Source organism: Onychostoma macrolepis, chromosome 03, assembly GCF_012432095.1.
Source record: "Onychostoma macrolepis isolate SWU-2019 chromosome 03, ASM1243209v1, whole genome shotgun sequence".
Lineage (NCBI taxonomy): Eukaryota > Metazoa > Chordata > Actinopteri > Cypriniformes > Cyprinidae > Onychostoma > Onychostoma macrolepis.
In genome coordinates, this window is record NC_081157.1 from 5,069,803 (window position 1) to 5,089,341 (window position 19,539).

General features: G+C 40.4%; 1 protein-coding gene across 1 annotated transcript; it reads left to right on the top strand.

Moving 5' to 3' along the window:
* Nucleotides 1–5,744: 5,744 nt before the first annotated feature.
* LOC131536278 (gastrula zinc finger protein XlCGF8.2DB-like) lies at nucleotides 5,745–19,223 on the top strand. The gene is made up of 3 exons (XM_058769098.1): nucleotides 5,745–5,821; nucleotides 12,229–12,361; nucleotides 16,730–19,223. Exons 2-3 carry the CDS (start codon nucleotides 12,277–12,279, stop codon nucleotides 17,755–17,757), a joined length of 1,113 nt encoding a protein of 370 aa, XP_058625081.1. The 5' UTR covers nucleotides 5,745–5,821; nucleotides 12,229–12,276; the 3' UTR covers nucleotides 17,758–19,223.
* Nucleotides 19,224–19,539: the final 316 nt, after the last annotated feature.

Sequence of the window (19,539 nt, forward strand, 5' to 3'; positions counted from 1 at the left end):
GCAGCTTTCTCTACCACAAAGGAGATTATAATGCTCTTTTACCCAACGCTGAAGCACAGAACTAACATTACATCTGAGGAAGACATATTGCTTTCGGTTGTTTAGTTTCTGTAACTCTGTATCATGGCTTGTGTGACGCTGTGCTGGAACTGGGGTTCCCCTCATACGTCACCCTCCAGGATTCCCCAACGACGCGTAACGTGCCTCAGTGAACTAATACAGTGATATAAGACCTCAGAATACACTTCATTGATGATTATGCAAACTATATCCACTGCAGTTTAGTACCGCTTTAGAGTGGGCGAGATTATTTACATGCCGTTATAGATGTGCCACCTCTACTGCCGTGACTCCTGAAAAACATTTTAATTCCGCGTTGCTCCATTACTCTCTTGCTGGATCCGCTCCTCGACTATCAATGAGAGTAACGTCTGTACTTCCTCAACAGACAACAAAACAGCCATTTCTTTTTCAAAACAGTTAGATACAGTGTATTCTGAGATCTGAGGTCTTATATCACTGTATTAGTTCACTGAGGCGCGTTACGCGTCGTTGGGGAATCCTGGAGTGTGACGTATGAGGGGAACCCCAGTATTACAGCACAGCTTCACACAAGCCATGATGCAAAGTTACAGAAACTAAACAACTGAAAGCAATACATGTTTTCTTCAGATGTAATGTTAGTTCTGTACTTCAGCGTTGGATCAAAGAGCATTATAATCTCCTTTGTGGTAGAGAAAGCTGCTTACATGTAGGCTACTGGAAACAGGGAAGATGTTGAATTAAACATACACACAATCAGCGTTTCTAAATGTTTATACTGGCCCTGATAATCAAAACTTCTTCAAATCTTTTTCATTAACATTATCAAAAATTAATAGATACTGTAACAAATGTATTATTCATTGTTAGTTCATGTTAATTAATACATTAACTAGTGTTAACCAATGACACCTTATTGTAAAGTGTTACCTCTTAAATTTACCTTCATGCTCATATGACTTTTTAGGGACATTGTCAGTGAGACGAAATTCAGAGAAGAGGCCCACTTCATATATCTAGACAGATAGTTCTTTAACTCCTTAACATGTAGTGAATACTGTAAAAAGTATTTGAGTGTCTGTCTCTCTTCTCATCTTTCTGTCTGTCTCATCTCAACTATCTGTGTTTTTTTTTTTTTCCTGATTGTAAAAAAACTAAAAAGACTGTATTGCCCTCAACTGTAAAACTTTCAAATTGTTTCAGGCTATGCTTTCTCAAGCCAAGCCAACCTAAATTTTGACTTTTTTAATTTAGTTGGTTAATGCTGATTATAAATTAAATCTCTTAGGTACTTTACAGACAAAGCAAACAACACTCTTTTTCTAACACCATCCTATAATATTTAAAAATACATTGGCTCTTTTGCCTATCTTCAAAATGATTTAATATTGTTTGTTCTTTTATGTAAATTAGGTGTCGTGAACTGGAGTGCATTTTCTGCACAATACAGACAGGAGTGCCGGGTGCCGTATTCACAGACCCAGTGCCTACGGTGCAGTGAGATACTGTATTTAAAGACTGCACACCTAGGTATGTCAGGAATGACAGGAGGGGAGTCCTGTGTGGGTTTCATTCATTCAAAGAATCTGAGGGCTACTGCTCGGTTGATTGTTGATTGTGATGGAGGTGAATTTCAGAATGAGTAGATGCAATTTTTTTTTCTTTCTCATGTGTCATGTTTATAGTCTATGCCCGAATCGATGAAGTAGAGGCTCCAATTGGAAATTTTAGTTTCTAAAGCAATCTGCTTTAGTCTGTTAAAGTTAACCTTTTCAAATAACAATCGCGGTCCCGGACAGTGAGTGATCTTACATATGCAGGTAAAATCGGAATTTCTCCAGTTATTGTTAAAAAAAAACAAGCTAAACAGACTTCATAGCTAGCGTTAGTGGTCTATACTTCACTCTCCATTCATCCGAACGTGTCTTCATGAAGCTAAGCCAAATTTAAGCCAGCTATAGCCTTCTGATCTCGTTGGCCAGAGCTTCTTGGAAACTGCTGTTGCTTAAAAGCTATTTAGTCACTATTTGGAACCTACTGTTTACCAGGATTTTATGTTTATCATTGAGAGGCATTTCAAGGACTGATTTATGTGAACTCACCCAGGAAGGACTTCGATGACACGGACATTTCACTGGCTATTAAGAGGGTCCACATTAACACTGCTATTTAGCTATTCATTCTTCACACTGTTTCTCTAGGGCTGCAGGTTGGCGTAGCTACATTTGTAATTATTCTTAAATCGCTCATTTAACGATAGTGTGATAATGCTATTCATGCTAGCACATCATCATCTTCAGTTCCTCAATGCCTACGCTAAAGGAGACAATGCTTGCCTAGCTTCCTGTGTGGGGATAATAACCCAAGCATTATGTCTTCCTCTCATGGAGTTATTCAACCTTATGTCCGATATTCATCAATTTTCTAGTTTTATCTTCACCAGTTGTCTCACCAGAGAACAGCATTCCTGATCATGATTGAAATATACCATCTCCACCAGCCGAGACGAGCGTATCCACTAAAGTGACAATCAGCCTGGACGCAGAGAACAGAGAACACCAATCGCTGAGATCAGTTTAACTGAACTTTTATTTTAATTTAATTGATGCACTATTTTGTAAACTAACTGAAGACATAGTTGGGATCGTTACTTTTTGATACAATGTTTGCATTAATTTTACAATTTGTTCCATGGGACAAGAGTGTTGAAAACTTAGATGAACTAATTGTTAGTAGCATGTTCCACATATGTATTTTATTTACATTCTAAGAGTGTGTCATTGACTGTGTCACGCTGAACTTCTTTAATTTATCAGGTTACTTTAACATGTTTGTGGCTTTATTAGGATTTATTTGCAGTTGTGAACTCTTCTGTAATTTTGAAACCCAACTGAAGACATGGTTGTGATTGTTACTTTTGCTGTTTGTGTGACGGTCTTGCCTGGGTGGTCTGCTTTCTGCACAATGGAGACCGCGTGTGTAAATAGGGTTTCACTGATTCAGTACGAGAATAAACCATTTCTACATAAAGACAACACACAAACTGTTTACCAGGATTTTATGTTTATCATTGAGAGGCATTTCAAGGACTGATTTATGTGAACTCACCCAGGAAGGACTTCGATGACACGGACATTTCACTGGCTATTAAGAGGGTCCACATTAACACTGCTATTTAGCTATTCATCCTTAGTTTCTCTAGGGCTGCAGGTTGGCGTAGCTACATTTGTAATTATTCTTAAATCGCTCATTTAACGATAGTGTGATAATGCTATTCATGCTAGCACATCATCATCTTCAGTTCCTCAATGCCTACGCTGAAGGAGACAATGCTTGCCTAGCTTCCTGTGTGGGGATAATAACCCAAGCATTATGTCTTCCTCTCATGGAGTTATTCAACCTTATGTCCGATATTCATCAATTTTCTAGTTTTATCTTCACCAGTTGTCTCACCAGAGAACAGCATTCCTGATCATGATTGAAATATACCATCTCCACCAGCCGAGACGAGCGTATCCACTAAAGTGACAATCAGCCTGGACGCAGAGAACAGAGAACACCAATCGCTGAGATCAGTTTAACTGAACTTTTATTTTAATTTAATTGATGCACTATTTTGTAAACTAACTGAAGACATAGTTGGGATCGTTACTTTTTGATACAATGTTTGCATTAATTTTACAATTTGTTCCATGGGACAAGAGTGTTGAAAACTTAGATGAACTAATTGTTAGTAGCATGTTCCACATATGTATTTTATTTACATTCTAAGAGTGTGTCATTGACTGTGTCACGCTGAACTTCTTTAATTTATCAGGTTACTTTAACATGTTTGTGGCTTTATTAGGATTTATTTGCAGTTGTGAACTCTTCTGTAATTTTGAAACCCAACTGAAGACATGGTTGTGATTGTTACTTTTGCTGTTTGTGTGACGGTCTTGCCTGGGTGGTCTGCTTTCTGCACAATGGAGACCGCGTGTGTAAATAGGGTTTCACTGATTCAGTACGAGAATAAACCATTTCTACATAAAGACAACACACAAACTGATTACAATCAGGTCTCGTAATATAAACACATTATAACTCAATTTTGAGCAACACATTCGACGCCAAACACGACTTGACAGAGTCCCAACATATTCACTGAAAGCTACAGTCTCTCTTTTGGTCCGTAAACAAAAACTTCTCAGTTAATATCATGTTCTCTTCAATTACTTGTCAAATCAAAAATAAAACTTTAAAATAACCTGCAGGGAACGTACTTATTTGGTTCCCAAAAATCTAACTGGGAACCAAATGTGAACGTTAGGGGAACGTTCTGTGTTTGTTGGGAGCTTACCCACAGCAATGCTTCGTTAACTCTGCGGTCGCTACGAGGATTGCCACGTTTTCTCAGCAAAACCTGCCCAATTGCTACTCAAAATTAGCCCAATCGCTTTTCAGTGGGGATTCCCGGTAAAAACCGCGTTCCGGTGGGATAAAATACACCCTGATAAAATATCAATATCAATATCACGTTACTGCGGTCGCTTCAACCCGAAACATCCCGCACTGCTCCCTACTCCACGCGCTAAATCACTTCACGCACCACACAGATGACGCTGTCCCCATCTATACAATAATTTATCATTCCTCTTCACTCCGTTACATTTGCACTACTTTTGCCACTGTTTGCACCACGAGAGTATAATTAAATACAGAATCTGTGTTTACATTTTAAACTTGTAATTGATTTCAATTATTAATGTGTAATTGTTGTTGTGTGATGTTTTTCAGCAGTTACTGGAACACAACTTCAACATAACATAATCTGCAAAAGCTGGTGTTTGGATATCGTCATTGATATGGTTATCGCAATAAATACCAGAAATGAATGCATTTTTCAGGCCTAGTTTTACACTAAATGTTCCTCCTGGTGAAATGACCTGCTCGACTCAATCCTGAGCCGTCTTCAAGAATCAGCTAAAAACACATCTTCCATCTTTATTTGACCCTCTAACTCTAGCTTCTCTATTCTTTTTGTATTCTATCTGTTTGTTTTCTTTTTATTATACAATTGACAAAAAGCAAAAAATGACAATAACTGATAATTAGGCTATATAAGTAATACATAGTATTATGATTAGATTTATATTTAATCTTTGATCATACAGTAAGAACAGCTGGCCAATGAGAGCTCTGTAATCTGCTTCTGTATGAAAGCTGTTCATTGTGACTGAGCTGGTTTTATGGCAGAGAGGATTGTTTTAGGCCTGGAAATCACAGTTTTAGCTTTTCATAATTAACTCAATATTTATGTTTTATTGAAGGGCAGAGAGGACTTTTTGACTGAGCTGGGTTTGAGAGAGGACTTTTATTTTGCTCTGGCGGCGTGACGTCATAGGGCTGCGCGCGCTCCCGCGTCTGTTGTGATTCGGCTCAAGAAAGGTCTGTATTTTTAAGCATTTAAATGCTTTATTTAACATTAATAGATCTTATTGTGTGAGAGTAAACACATCTGCACACGAGTAAAAGAAAAGGTGCGTCTCGTGTCGTGAATGTTTATCATAAACACTAATGAGCTCACTTCTAAGTAGCGACGGAGAAACTGAGCTTTTTGAGACTCGATTGAATCGGTTGCTTCTCAAATGATTCAGTGACTCGATTGAATCGGTTGCTTCTCAAATGATTCAGTGATTCGAATCTCCGCTCGCTGATCACCTGTTGGTCAAAACTGTGTAAATGCAGCGAGAACAACAAACACAACTGTTTCAAACCTGCTGAAAATGTTCTCATGCTGGTAATTTAGTGTATATAACCTACAAATCCTGATTTACTGTATATTTACTGTGGATATGCTGTTAGTAACATTCTAGAAGAATTTGATCTGGAAGTTACACAGTTACAACTTCTGTGGGGTGTGAAGAAAACGTAGTGTAACTAATTACTGTTGCCAGAAAGTAATAAGTAAAGTAACAATATTACTTTTGAAAGGAGTAACTAGTAATGAATAATATATTACATTATTTGAGTAACGAGCCCAACACTGCACATCACAACTAAATATTGAATGTCTGTATAACTTGCTCTTTTATGAATTTGCAGCGCTAGTTTTGAGTGTTTTTTTCTAATCAGGTGATTTAACTCTCACTCCCTTACTAGTGCGCTGACTACTGAACTAGTGCTGACTCCTTTACTAGTGAGCTGACTACTGAACTAGTGCTGACTACTGAACTAGTGAGCTGACTACTGAACTAGTGTGCTGACTACTGAACTAAACTAGTGTGCTGACTACTGAACTAGTGAGCTGACTACTGAACTAGTGCGCTGACTACTGAACTAGTGCTGACTCCTTTACTAGTGAGCTGACTACTGAACTACTGCGCTGATTACTGAACTAGTGCTGACTCCTTTACTAGTGAGCTGACTACTGAACTAGTGCTGACTCCTTTACTAGTGAGCTGACTACTTAACTAGTGAGCTGACTACTGAACTAGTGAGCTGACTCCTTTACTAGTGAGCTGACTACTGAACTAGTGAGCTGACTACTGAACTAGTGCTGACTCCTTTACTAGTGAGCTGACTACTTAACTAGTGAGCTGACTACTGAACTAGTGCTGACTCCTTTACTAGTGAGCTGACTACTGAACTAGTGCGCTGACTACTGAACTAATGCTGACTCCTTTACTAGTGCGCTGACTACTGAACTAGTGCGCTGACTACTGAACTAGTGCGCTGACTACTGAACTAGTGCGCTGACTACTGAACCAGTGAGCTGACTGCTGAACTGGTGCTCTACTGAACTGGTGAGCTGACTGCTGAACTGGTGAGCTGACTACTGAACTGGTGCGCTGACTACTGAACTGGTGCTGAGTCCTTTACTAGTGAGCTGACTACTGAACTGGTGAGCTGACTACTGAACTAGTGCTGACTCCTTTACTAGTGAGCTGACTACTGAACTAGTGAGCTGACTACTGAACTAGTGTGCTGACTACTGAACTGGTGTGCTGATTACTGAACTAGTGCTGACTCCTTTACTGGTGAGCTGACTACTGAACTACTGCGCTGATTGCTGAACTACTGCGCTGATTACTGAACTAGTGCTGAGTCCTTTACTAGTGAGCTGACTACTGAACTAGTGCTGACTCCTTTACTAGTGAGCTGACTACTGAACTAGTGAGCTGACTACTGAACTAGTGAGCTGACTCCTTTACTAGTGAGCTGACTACTGAACTAGTGAGCTGACTGCTGAACTAGTGCTGACTCCTTTACTAGTGAGCTGACTACTTAACTAGTCAGCTGACTACTGAACTAGTGCTGACTCCTTTACTAGTGAGCTGACTACTGAACTGGTGCTGACTACTGAACTGGTGCTGACTACTGAACTGGTGCTGACTCCTTTACCTAGTGAGCTGACTACTGAACTGGTGCTGACTACTGAACTAGTGCTGAGTCCTTTACTAGTGAGCTGACTACTGAACTAGTGAGCTGACTACTGAACTAGTGCTGACTCCTTTACTAGTGAGCTGACTACTGAACTAGTGAGCTGACTACTGAACTAGTGCGCTGACTACTGAACTAGTACTGACTCCTTTACTAGTGAGCTGACTACTGAACTACTGCGCTGATTACTGAACTACTGCGCTGATTACTGAACTAGTGCTGAGTCCTTTACTAGTGAGCTGACTACTGAACTGGTGCTGACTCCTTTACTAGTGAGCTGACTACTGAACTGTGAGCTGACTACTGAACCAGTGAGCTGACTACTGAACTAGTGCTGACTCCTTTACTAGTGCGCTGATTACTGAACTACTGCGCTGATTACTGAACTACTGCGCTGATTGCTGAACTACTGCGCTGATTACTGAACTACTGCGCTGATTACTGAACTAGTGCTGAGTCCTTTACTAGTGAGCTGACTACTGAACTAGTGCTGACTCCTTTACTAGTGAGCTGACTACTTAACTGGTGAGCTGACTCCTTTACTAGTGAGCTGACTACTGAACTAGTGAGCTGACTACTGAACTAGTGCTGACTCCTTTACTAGTGAGCTGACTCCTTTACTAGTGAGCTTACTGGTGAGCTGACTACTGAACTAGTGCTGACTCCTTTACTAGTGAGCTGACTACTGAACTGGTGAGCTGACTACTGAACTAGTGCTGACTCCTTTACTAGTGAGCTGACTACTGAACTAGTGAGCTGACTACTGAACTAGTGCTGACTCCTTTACTAGTGAGCTGACTACTGAACTAGTGAGCTGACTACTGAACTAGTGCTGACTCCTTTACTAGTGAGCTGACTACTGAACTAGTGAGCTGACTCCTTTACTAGTGAGCTGACTACTGAACTAGTGCGCTGACTACTGAACTAGTGCGCTGACTACTGAACTAGTGTGCTGACTACTGAACTAGTGAGCTGACTACTGAACTAGTGCTGACTCCTTTACTAGTGAGCTGACTACTGAACTAGTGAGCTGACTACTGAACTAGTGCTGACTCCTTTACTAGTGAGCTGACTACTTAACTAGTGAGCTGACTACTGAACTAGTGCTGACTCCTTTACTAGTGAGCTGACTACTGAACTAGTGCGCTGACTACTGAACTAGTGCTGACTACTGAACTAGTGCTGACTCCTTTACTAGTGAGCTGACTACTGAACTAGTGCTGACTCCTTTACTAGTGAGCTGACTACTGAACTAGTGCTGACTACTGAACTAGTGCGCTGACTACTGAACTAGTGCGCTGACTACTGAACTAGTGCCCTGACTACTGAACTAGTGTCCTGACTACTGAACTAGTGCTCTACTGAACTAGTGAGCTGACTACTGAACTAGTGAGCTGACTACTGAACTAGTGCGCTGACTACTGAACTAGTGCTGAGTCCTTTACTGGTGAGCTTACTAGTGAGCTTACTAGTGAGCTTACTAGTGAGCTGACTGCTGAACTGGTGCTCTACTGAACCAGTGAGCTGACTACTTAACCAGTGAGCTGACTACTGAACTAGTGCTGACTCCTTTACTAGTGAGCTGACTACTGAACTAGTGAGCTGACTACTGAACTAGTGCTGACTCCTTTACTAGTGAGCTGACTACTGAACTAGTGAGCTGACTACTGAACTAGTGCTGACTCCTTTACTAGTGAGCTGACTACTGAACTAGTGAGCTGACTCCTTTACTAGTGAGCTGACTACTGAACTAGTGCGCTGACTACTGAACTAGTGCGCTGACTACTGAACTAGTGCGCTGACTACTGAACTAGTGCTGAGTCCTTTACTAGTAAGCTGACTACTGAACTAGTGCGCTGACTACTGAACTAGTGCTGAGTCCTTTACTAGTAAGCTGACTACTGAACTAGTGCCCTGACTACTGAACTAGTGCTGACTCCTTTACTAGTGAGCTGACTACTGAACTAGTGAGCTGACTACTGAACTAGTGAGCTTACTAGTGAGCTTACTAGTGAGCTTACTAGTGAGCTGACTACTGAACTAGTGCGCTGATTACTGAACTAGTGCGCTGACTACTGAACTAGTGAGCTGACTACTGAACTAGTGCCGACTCCTTTACTAGTGAGCTGACTACTGAACTAGTGCGCTGACTACTGAACTAGTGCGCTGATTACTGAACTAGTGCTGAGTCCTTTACTAGTGAGCTGACTACTGAACTAGTGAGCTGACTACTGAACTAGTGCTGACTCCTTTACTAGTGAGCTGACTACTGAACTAGTGAGCTGACTCCTTTACTAGTGAGCTGACTACTGAACTAGTGCGCTGACTACTGAACTAGTGCGCTGACTACTGAACTAGTGCTAACTCCTTTACTAGTAAGCTGACTACTGAACTAGTGCGCTGACTACTGAACTAGTGCTGAGTCCTTTACTAGTAAGCTGACTACTGAACTAGTGCCCTGACTACTGAACTAGTGCTGACTCCTTTACTAGTGAGCTGACTACTGAACTGGTGAGCTGACTACTGAACTGGTGAGCTTACTAGTGAGCTTACTAGTGAGCTGACTACTGAACTAGTGCGCTGATTACTGAACCAGTGCGCTGACTACTGAACTAGTGAGCTGACTACTGAACTAGTGCGCTGATTGCTGAACTAGTGCGCTGATTACTGAACTAGTGCGCTGACTGCTGAACCAGTGAGCTGACTACTGAACTGGTGCCGACTCCTTTACTAGTGAGCTGACTACTGAACTGGTGAGCTGACTGCTGAACTAGTGAGCTTACTAGTGAGCTGACTGAACTAGTGAGCTGACTACTGAACTGGTGAGCTGACTACTGAACCAGTGCTGACTCCTTTACTAGTGAGCTGACTACTGAACTGAGTGAGCTGACTACTAAACTAGTGCTGACTCCTTTACTAGTGAGCTGACTACTGAACTGGTGAGCTGACTCCTTTACTAGTGAGCTGACTACTGAACTAGTGCTGACTGCTGAACTGGTGCGCTGACTACTGAACTGAGTGAGCTGACTACTGAACTAGTGAGCTGACTACTAAACTAGTAAGCTGACTACTGAACTAGTGAGCTGACTACTGAACTAGTGCTGACTCCTTTACTAGTGAGCTGACTACTGAACCAGTGCGCTGACTACTGAACCAGTGCGCTGACCACTGAACTAGTGCTGACTCCTTTACTGAGTGAGCTGACTACTGAACTAGTGCGCTGATTACTGAACTAGTGCGCTGACTACTGAACTAGTGCGCTGATTACTGAACTTGTGCTGAGTCCTTTACTAGTAAGCTGACTACTGAACTAGTGAGCTGACTACTGAACTAGTGAGCTGACTACTGAACTAGTGAGCTGACTCCTGAACTAGTGAGCTGACTACTGAACTTACTTCAAGTAGTCAGCTCACTAGTAAAGGAGTCAGCACTAGTTCAGTAGTCAGCGCACTAGTAAGGGAGTGAGAGTTAAATCACCTAAATAGAAAAAAACACTCAAAACTAGCGCTGCAAATTCATAAAAGAGCAAGTTATACAGACATTCAATATTTAGTTGTGATGTGCAGTGTTGGGCTCGTTACTCAAATAATGTAATATATTATTCATTACTAGTTACTCCTTTCAAAAGTAATATTGTTACTTTACTTATTACTTTCTGGCAACAGTAATTAGTTACACTACGTTTTCTTCACACCCCACAGAAGTTGTAACTGTGTAACTTCCAGATCAAATTCTTCTAGAATGTTACTAACAGCATATTTCTGCCTCATCATTTGACCAAAATCCACATCGGATCGCAGTCAGAAGTTATTACAAACACTCGATAGTGATTGATAATGGCATTCAAGCAGATGTGTTGTATTCATCTTATTAATTGTCATGTGTAGCTTGAAGTAATTGACTACTGAACTAGTGTCCTGACTGCTGAACTAGGGAGCTGACTACTGAACTAGTGTCCTGACTGCTGAACTAGGGAGCTGACTATTGAACTAGTGTCTTGACTACTGAACTAGTGAGCTGACTACTGAACTAGTGTCCTGACTACTGAACTAGTGAGCTGACTGCTGAACTAGGGAGCTGACTATTGAACTAGTGCTGACTACTGAACTAGTGCTGACTCCTTTACTAGTGAGCTGACTACTGAACTAGTGCGCTGACTACTGAACTAGTGCGCTGACTACTGAACTAGTGCTGACTCCTTTACTAGTGAGCTGACTACTGAACTAGTGCGCTGACTACTGAACTAGTGCTGACTCCTTTACTAGTGAGCTGACTACTGAACTAGTGCCCTGACTACTGAACTAGTGCTGACTCCTGAACTAGTGAGCTGACTACTGAACTAGTGAGCTGACTACTGAAATAGTGCTGACTCCTGAACTAGTGCGCTGATTACTGAACTAGTACGCTGACTGCTGAACTAGTGCGCTGACTACTGAACTAGTGCTGACTCCTTTACTAGTGAGCTGACTACTGAAATAGTGCTGACTCCTTTACTAGTGAGCTGACTACTGAACTAGTGCTGACTCCTTTACTAGTGAGCTGACTACTGAACTAGTGCGCTGACTACTGAACTAGTGCGCTGATTACTGAACTAGTGCGTTGTCTGCTGAACTAGTGCGCTGACTACTGAACTAGTGCGCTGACTACTGAACTAGTGCGCTGACTGCTGAACTAGTGCGCTGATTACTGAACTAGGGAGCTGATGGAGAGATTTAGTTTGGGTTTATTTTGCTCTCTGTTCATTGTTCTCTTCATCTTAAACAGAAAAACTCCTGCTGAAGAGACTGAGATCCACGTGACACTGATATAAAGATGGCGATTATTAAAGAGGAGAGTGAAGACTTCAGGATTGAAGAAGTGTTTAGTCTGAAACAAGAAGAGACTGAGGAACAAACAGGTTGGTTTCATTCTCAAAGTTCAATTCACTCATTTGATCCAGTTATTCAAATGTCCAGCACTGTTTCTGAAGAAGGTGGTATGAGAGTCTTAATTAAAGAGGTTTTATTTGACACAGAGCCTCACGTGGACAGACATGTTGAGATCACATGACCAGACTAATACTAAGTGCACCTGAGAAGATCTCACTTCAGTGTTGGACATTTATTTTGACGTCACCAAGTAATTTAGGAGAAATTACAGAATTCAGAGAAGTGATAGAAGTACCCGAAAGAAACAAGTAGTTTGAGTAACATTAAACCCAATATCTACTTACTAATTAAAGACCATTCATTTCTATTACTTCATTATGAAACAGTATCTAACAAAACATTTACTTTGCCTGAGGCAAACCATGTCATTAATGTTTTTTTTCTTTGAATCCTCAAAAGCATTCACTCTATTAAAGCGTTACACTAGTGCTGGGCGGTATGACCAAACATTTATATCACGGTATTTTTCAAAATTATACCGGTTTCACAGTATATGACAGTATTTTTTTACCCTCATATATTTTCATGCATAACCAGGTGTTAACCACATTTTCTACTAATTGAGGGAGGTAAAACTGCAGTAGATTGACTTGGAATGCCCTACTTTACTGTCATGATGAGCGAATATTGTAGAAAAATTCCACACTAAATAGTGACTAAACACGACCCATTAATACATGTTAACCAGGAGTCACTCTCATTTATAATCGCGACATCGTCTGATAAAATCAACATGCATCTAACGTTACACTAAAGAGCGGCTATGCAGCGCACTGCCTGCGTCTGAGTAACAAACAAAAAATTAAACAAAAAAAAGTGCATAATATTAACAGACGAACTATGCTCATATTTATAATCCCAAACAGTCAGTTAGCGGCAGGTGCTTGAAAATGCTGTTTTGTACTCCTTTATTGACGAGTCTGCTGCGGTACGGCCAACTGAATGCGGTGCTTCTCTGACGCTCGCTGCACAGAACAGACGCAGAGAGACGCGACACTGAGCCGGGAGTCAGATCTCGCGCTCGCGGGGCAGCACTGGCGATATCTTCCAACTGAACCATAGCTAAGGTTTATCCAAAACATTCGCTAGGTTTGTCAGTTTGTATATTCTATGGAAAAAAGCCGCTAAAAGGGTCTGAAAGTGGCTAAATATAGCTTAGTAACACATACAGCTGTGTCCTCGCCATGCAATAGTGAAGAGACCCCTCTCAAACAGTGTCGCATTCCGAACATTATTTAAATGACACCGGTATTGCGTTATTATAAAAATTCATATCATAAGAAAAATAAACACGGTATGAACCGGTATACCGCCCAGCACTAGGTTACTCCACCCCAAAATGAAAATGTTGTCATTAATCACTTACCCCCATGTCGTTCCAAACCCGTAAAAGCTTTGTTCGTCTTCAGAACACAATTTAAGATATTTTAGATTAAAACCGGGCGGCTTGTGACTGTCCCATTGACTGCCAAACAATTAACTGTTTAATAAACAAAAAACTGTTTGATTTTATTGATCTTCGTATAAGAATTTAAAGATGTTTGAAAGCCAAAAAATTGGATAACAATAGCTTTAAAACCATGCCAGTGAGCAGTAGCATAAATTATTTGACAATATAACTTTTCCTCTCTCAACACCAGCATCTTCTCTCTTTGGTTTTCTCTCAGTCTCCTTGTCTTTCCCTGGATCTCAGTCCCTCCCAAAGCTGAATTTTGATTGATAGTCATTTACTTAGACAAGTGAATTTATTGAAGGGTACTAGGCAACTAAATTCATTCACAATATATGCACATTCATTATTAATTTTATTCCTAACATGTTTGATAGTGTTTCTTATCTTGTTACGTTGACAGTAATCAACTATTTTGTAAATTATATAGGCTATTTGTATATGGCTAAATTAGACAAAAGTTTATTTTACAAATCAGATTACTAATTAATTTACTTTCAAGTTTACTTTATTTTTCAAGTTATCAAGCCTAAGCATTATTTCATTGCGTTTCATATTGACTAAAAAAATACACAAGTAGGCCTATTCAACAAAACTTGTTTTTTTTTTTTGGTTTTGTAAAATAAAGAAAACAAATAGGGTGCACTTTCTGCATTCTCAGTCTCTGTGAATACCTTCCTGAAACGAGTCACTAGAATGAACGAAAATTACATGAGAAATATATCTAAAGAAAGCTTGAAGTGTCTATTATTAAATTAAGAAAGTCATGTCGAAAACAAATGTTCTCTGATAAAATAATCCACATGAAACCAATGTGAGGTCCAGTCTTTCCCGTCTGAGCTCAGTTATAATGTGATCACACCCCCACGCACATCGCGTGCTGTAAGATAATCATCCACGCGAAACCAAGCTTGAGACACGTGAACATGTAAACGCTCACGTTACCTCTGTAGAAAGAATCAAGTTCATCTCGGCTACTTTTCATTTTTGGAAGAAGACACGCTGTGAGGAATAAGCCATGAATTGTGATGCCGACACGGTTTAATCCAGCGGAGGATCTCATTCTGATGAGTCATTTATTTTTTACTTTATTAGTGTTACTGTGACATAAACTTGTACACATTCACTTGTTGAACTTTTCCCAGACTAAAATATGTGTTACGAGTGTAACATTTTGAAATGTGATTGGCAACCTTTCATTGCATCTCATTGTAGCTGACATTCTCCAGTGATTTAACCCATCCAAGTGCACACACACACACACACACACACACACAATAGTGAACATACACCTGGAGCAGTGGGCAGCCAATGCTGCGGCGCCTGGGGAGCAGCCTTGCTCAAGGGTCTCACCTCAGTCGTGGTAAGAGTGCTGGTTATTCAGTCCCCCCACCTACAATCCCTGCCGGACCTGGGACTCAAACCCACGACCTTCGGGTTACAAGTCTGACTCTTTATCCATTAGGCCACAACTGCCCCTTTACGTTACGTTACGTTACGTTACGTTACGTTACGTTACGTGGCGTGGCGTGGCGTTACGTTACGTTACTTTACTTTACTTTACTTTACAAATGCAGTGTTAAAAAAAAATGAAGTAAAAAATCATGTTTTGCGCATCAGTATGCCCTTTAAATGCAGAGCACAAATTCCGAGTATGGGTCACCATACTTGGCCACACACCACTTTACTGCGTTACCAGGAAAAGTAATTAGATTACAATACCGCGTTATAACTAGGTTTTCCAAAAAGAGGACAGTACCCAACTCTGTACGTCTCCATGAAAATCAGCGCACAACAATCCCTTCGGGTCCATTGTGTATTGAGCCACAGCCATACTTTGTCCATTTTGTTGGTTAATGCTCAGACATTGGTTCAAATGGTTTTCAGTTTTCACATCTTTTAGGCTACATTTAAACTAGTGCGTTTTCGCATGACGGTAAATGATTTGTATGCGATTTTCATGAAATTCTGCCTATTTTCTTAAAAATACAGATTGTTTATGTAAGAAATGCTAAGCAGATGTAGTGATTAGCTTGATATAAAAGGCTACAAATAACATATTTCAGCAACATTATATGGCCAAAACACACATTAGATTGCAGTCGGAAGTTATAACAAACACTTGATAGTGGTTTTCGCTCGTGTGGTGTAGACCAAGATCTTTTTTTGAAGCGCTGCACAAATGCTAGTATGGACGAGTTTGCATTTAAAAATGCCATTTTAAATGAAAATGCACTATTGTAAACGCAGCTTACATCTATGGGGGTCACTTGTGAGCCGTCTCTGGGCATCGGTGTCAACTAGTAGGTGCGCAGACCAATCGGTGTATGACAGCAAAGTACCACGAGCAGATGCTCCGCAAGCTTTCGAATCACTTTCGCGGTACATTGAGGTCAAATCATTCTGCTTACCTCTGTGTCAGGTCAAACACACCTAATGCTTTTTTCTTGCTTAACCCCTTAGGTCGATACCCAGCCCTAGTTATAAGGGGTTTGTTAATTAACTTAGGTGTGTCCTAAAGAAAGTTCCAAGTTAAAAATATTGAGATGTTCTGAGATTACATGTAACACCTCTTACAGTAGTTTAGTACTAATAAGATCTAGTATGCATGTTGTTGGTTGGATAGCTGCTGGTAAAGACAGCTAATTCCTCTTACGCAAGCGCAGAAAGCACATGTTAGTTTGCAAGCGGTGTGTTCAAGCGCAGCTTTTTGGTTCAGATGCTGCAGACGCAAGGCAACAACACAGTCGGATTTCATCATTGATAGTTCTTTGAAGTCGGCTTGGCGTGTCCCGGCTTTAAAGCTTTCATGTTGATTTTCACATCTTTTGCTTTGTGGCTTCAAACTGTGGTTTACTTGTATTTGTCTCTTTATTTTTTGCTTTAGGCCTGCTGGTGCTAAAAGAGGAGAATCAAGATCTGAATGAAATGGAACAGACAGATCAGAATGTGAAACACCATGATTTAATAACTGGTGAAAAACCTACACAGACTAAAACAACAACTTCTAAACGAAAAAGAGCTCAGAAAACCAAATCTAACAGCTCTTTCACCTGCCGTCGTTGTGGAAAAAGTTTCGATGAAAAACGAAAACTTAAATTGCATGAGAGAGTTCACACTGGAGAGAGGCCATTCACCTGCCAACAGTGTGGAAAGAGCTTCACTCAACCAGGAGCCCTTAAAAGGCACATGAGAACTCACACGGGAGAGAAGCCTTACACCTGCCAACAGTGTGGAAACAGTTTCACTCAAAAAGGACACCTTGAAAATCACATGAGAACTCACTCAGGAGAGAAGCCTTTCACTTGCCAGCAGTGTGGAAAGAGTTTCACTCAAAAACCACACCTTCAAGGACACATGAGAACTCACTCGGGAGAGAAGCCTTTCACCTGTCAGCAGTGTGGAAAGAGTTTTACACAGAAAAACAGCCTTCAATCTCACATGAAAATTCACACTGGAGAGAAGCCTTATAAATGCGAACAGTGTGGAAAGAGTTTCCATGGAAAACAAAACCTTAAAGTCCACATGAGAGTTCACACTCAAGAAAAGCCTTTCACTTGCAAGTATTGTGGGAAGAGTTTCACACATACATGCACCCGTTATTACCACATGAGAATTCACACTGGAAAGCAGCTGTACACATGTGATCGTTGTGGAAAGACCCTCACAACAGAATTTAGCCTTAAGTGTCACAAGATCAGGCACACTGGAAAGAAACCCTTCAAATGTGATCAGTGTGGAAGGCGTTTCATACATAAGTTAAGCCTTAATTACCACATGAAGACTCATTTGCCAGAGAAATGCTGTAAATGTGCTCAGTGTGGAAAGAGTTTCAGTCATAATGGCAGCCTCCATGCTCACATTAAAAAACAACACCCTCGAGAGAAGCCTGTGGGAAGAGCTTCTCACAAATAGAAAATCTTAAGATTCACATGAAATATGTGTGGAATCATGTGAAGAAACCCACATGAGATTTAATTCAGGGGAGAACTATTTTATATGCCATCATTTTGCAAAGCGTTTCACAGTCAAAGGAAACCTGAAGACTCACATATGTAACACAGTTAAAAAGAACATTTAATTTAAAGAGTAAAGATGTGTGAATTTCGTAAAATAAGGGATTTGTTTGTATTTGTTGGTGTTTGAAGGCTCCCCTCCTGTGGCTGTTAATGGTTTTGCAGATGTAGTATTTTGTTCCTCTTCTCTTTCCATACCGCAGCAGATTTGAGTGTCGCTGCTGTGGGTATGTACGATTTTTCACGCTCTAACTCACTAATGTATTGATTGTGGAAATAATATGTTTTATGTGAATATTTTCGACACAATTGAATGAATTGATGTATTTGAACATGAGTATGTAATGTATTTAACACGGTTGTTGAGGTCATTATAAATATGTTGAATTTCCTCGTGCATTCACAAGCGGGAACGAGTGCATTTCATGTGGTCATTGTGTCTGTCTTAAAATTTCTGATAATTAATTGTAATACGAGTCGAGTGAAAGTGTCATATGTATATCTGCAGTATATTGTTTCCTTCAGCCAACCTGATTTGTACCTGTTTTTCTATCAAAAAGAATAAATCAAATCTGAAGAAATCCCATGTGTGAGTGTGTCCTTTCACATCCGTTAGACATAGGAGTTCACACTGGTGAGAGAGACCTTTCAAGATCATTCTGGAAATAAAGTGTGACTGTGACAAAGTTTACCAAAACAATATTTAAAAATCACCAACATATTCACTCTGGAGGAAGGCCCGTTAACTGTGATCAACAAAAACGTTGGCACGGGGGCAACAAAGGGCTGAAAAAACAATACATTTTTAAAAGAATTCAGCTGGGAGAACATCTAGCAACTAATTAAGTTAATTGACATCGGGTCTGTAACATAAAAGGGATGTCTTAGAGAGGCAGAGTCTCTCAGAAGTAAAGAGAGACAGAGGCTCTCCAATCTGTGAAAGAGTGCATAAAAAGATTGTGGAATACTTTAAAAACAATGTTCCTCAACATCTACGGTGCATAACATCATCAAAAGATTCAGAGAAACTGGAGAAATCTCTGTGTGTAAGGGACAAGGCCAAAGACCTTTGTTGGATGCCCGTGGTCTTCGGGCCCTCAGACGACACTGCATCACTCATCGACGTGATTCTGTCATTGACATTACTAAATGGGCCCAGGAATACTTCCAGAAACCACTGTCGGTAAACACAATCCGCCATGCCATCAAATTCCAACACCAAAACTCCAGAAACTCACAACCTCGATGCCCAGACGTCTTCAAACTGTTTTGAAAAGAAGAGGAGATGCTACACCATGGTAAACATGCCCCCGTCCCAACTATTTTGAGACCTGTAGCAGGCATCAAAGTTGAAATGAGCTCATTTTGTGCGTAAAATTTTAAAATTTCTCTGTTTAAACATTTGTTATCTATGTTCTATTGTGAATAAAATATTGGCTCATGTGATTTGAGAGTCTTTTAGTTTTCATTTTATTTTTTATTTCATTTTAAATTTAAAAGCGTCCCAACATTTCCGGAATTCAGGTTGTATTAAATATAAATGACTAAACTCTGCTTTTGAAGAAATGAATTAGTTTCCTGCAATCTATTGGTGAAAGGAAGTCCTTGAGGTCATCTGATGTTACATATTGGAGGTCATCGTCAGTTTTCACACCCATTCTCGTCAATTCTGCTATCAAGT

What these genes read in the sequence shown, in the direction of transcription:
- LOC131536278 (XM_058769098.1), top strand. Translation starts at nt 12,277, where the DNA reads ATGGCGATTATTAAAGAGGAGAGTGAAGACTTCAGGATTGAAGAAGTG. An exon ending in AGAGACTGAGGAACAAACAG is followed by an intron (nt 12,362 to 16,729) that starts GTTGGTTTCATT and finishes TTTTTGCTTTAG; the next exon opens with GCCTGCTGGTGCTAAAAGAG.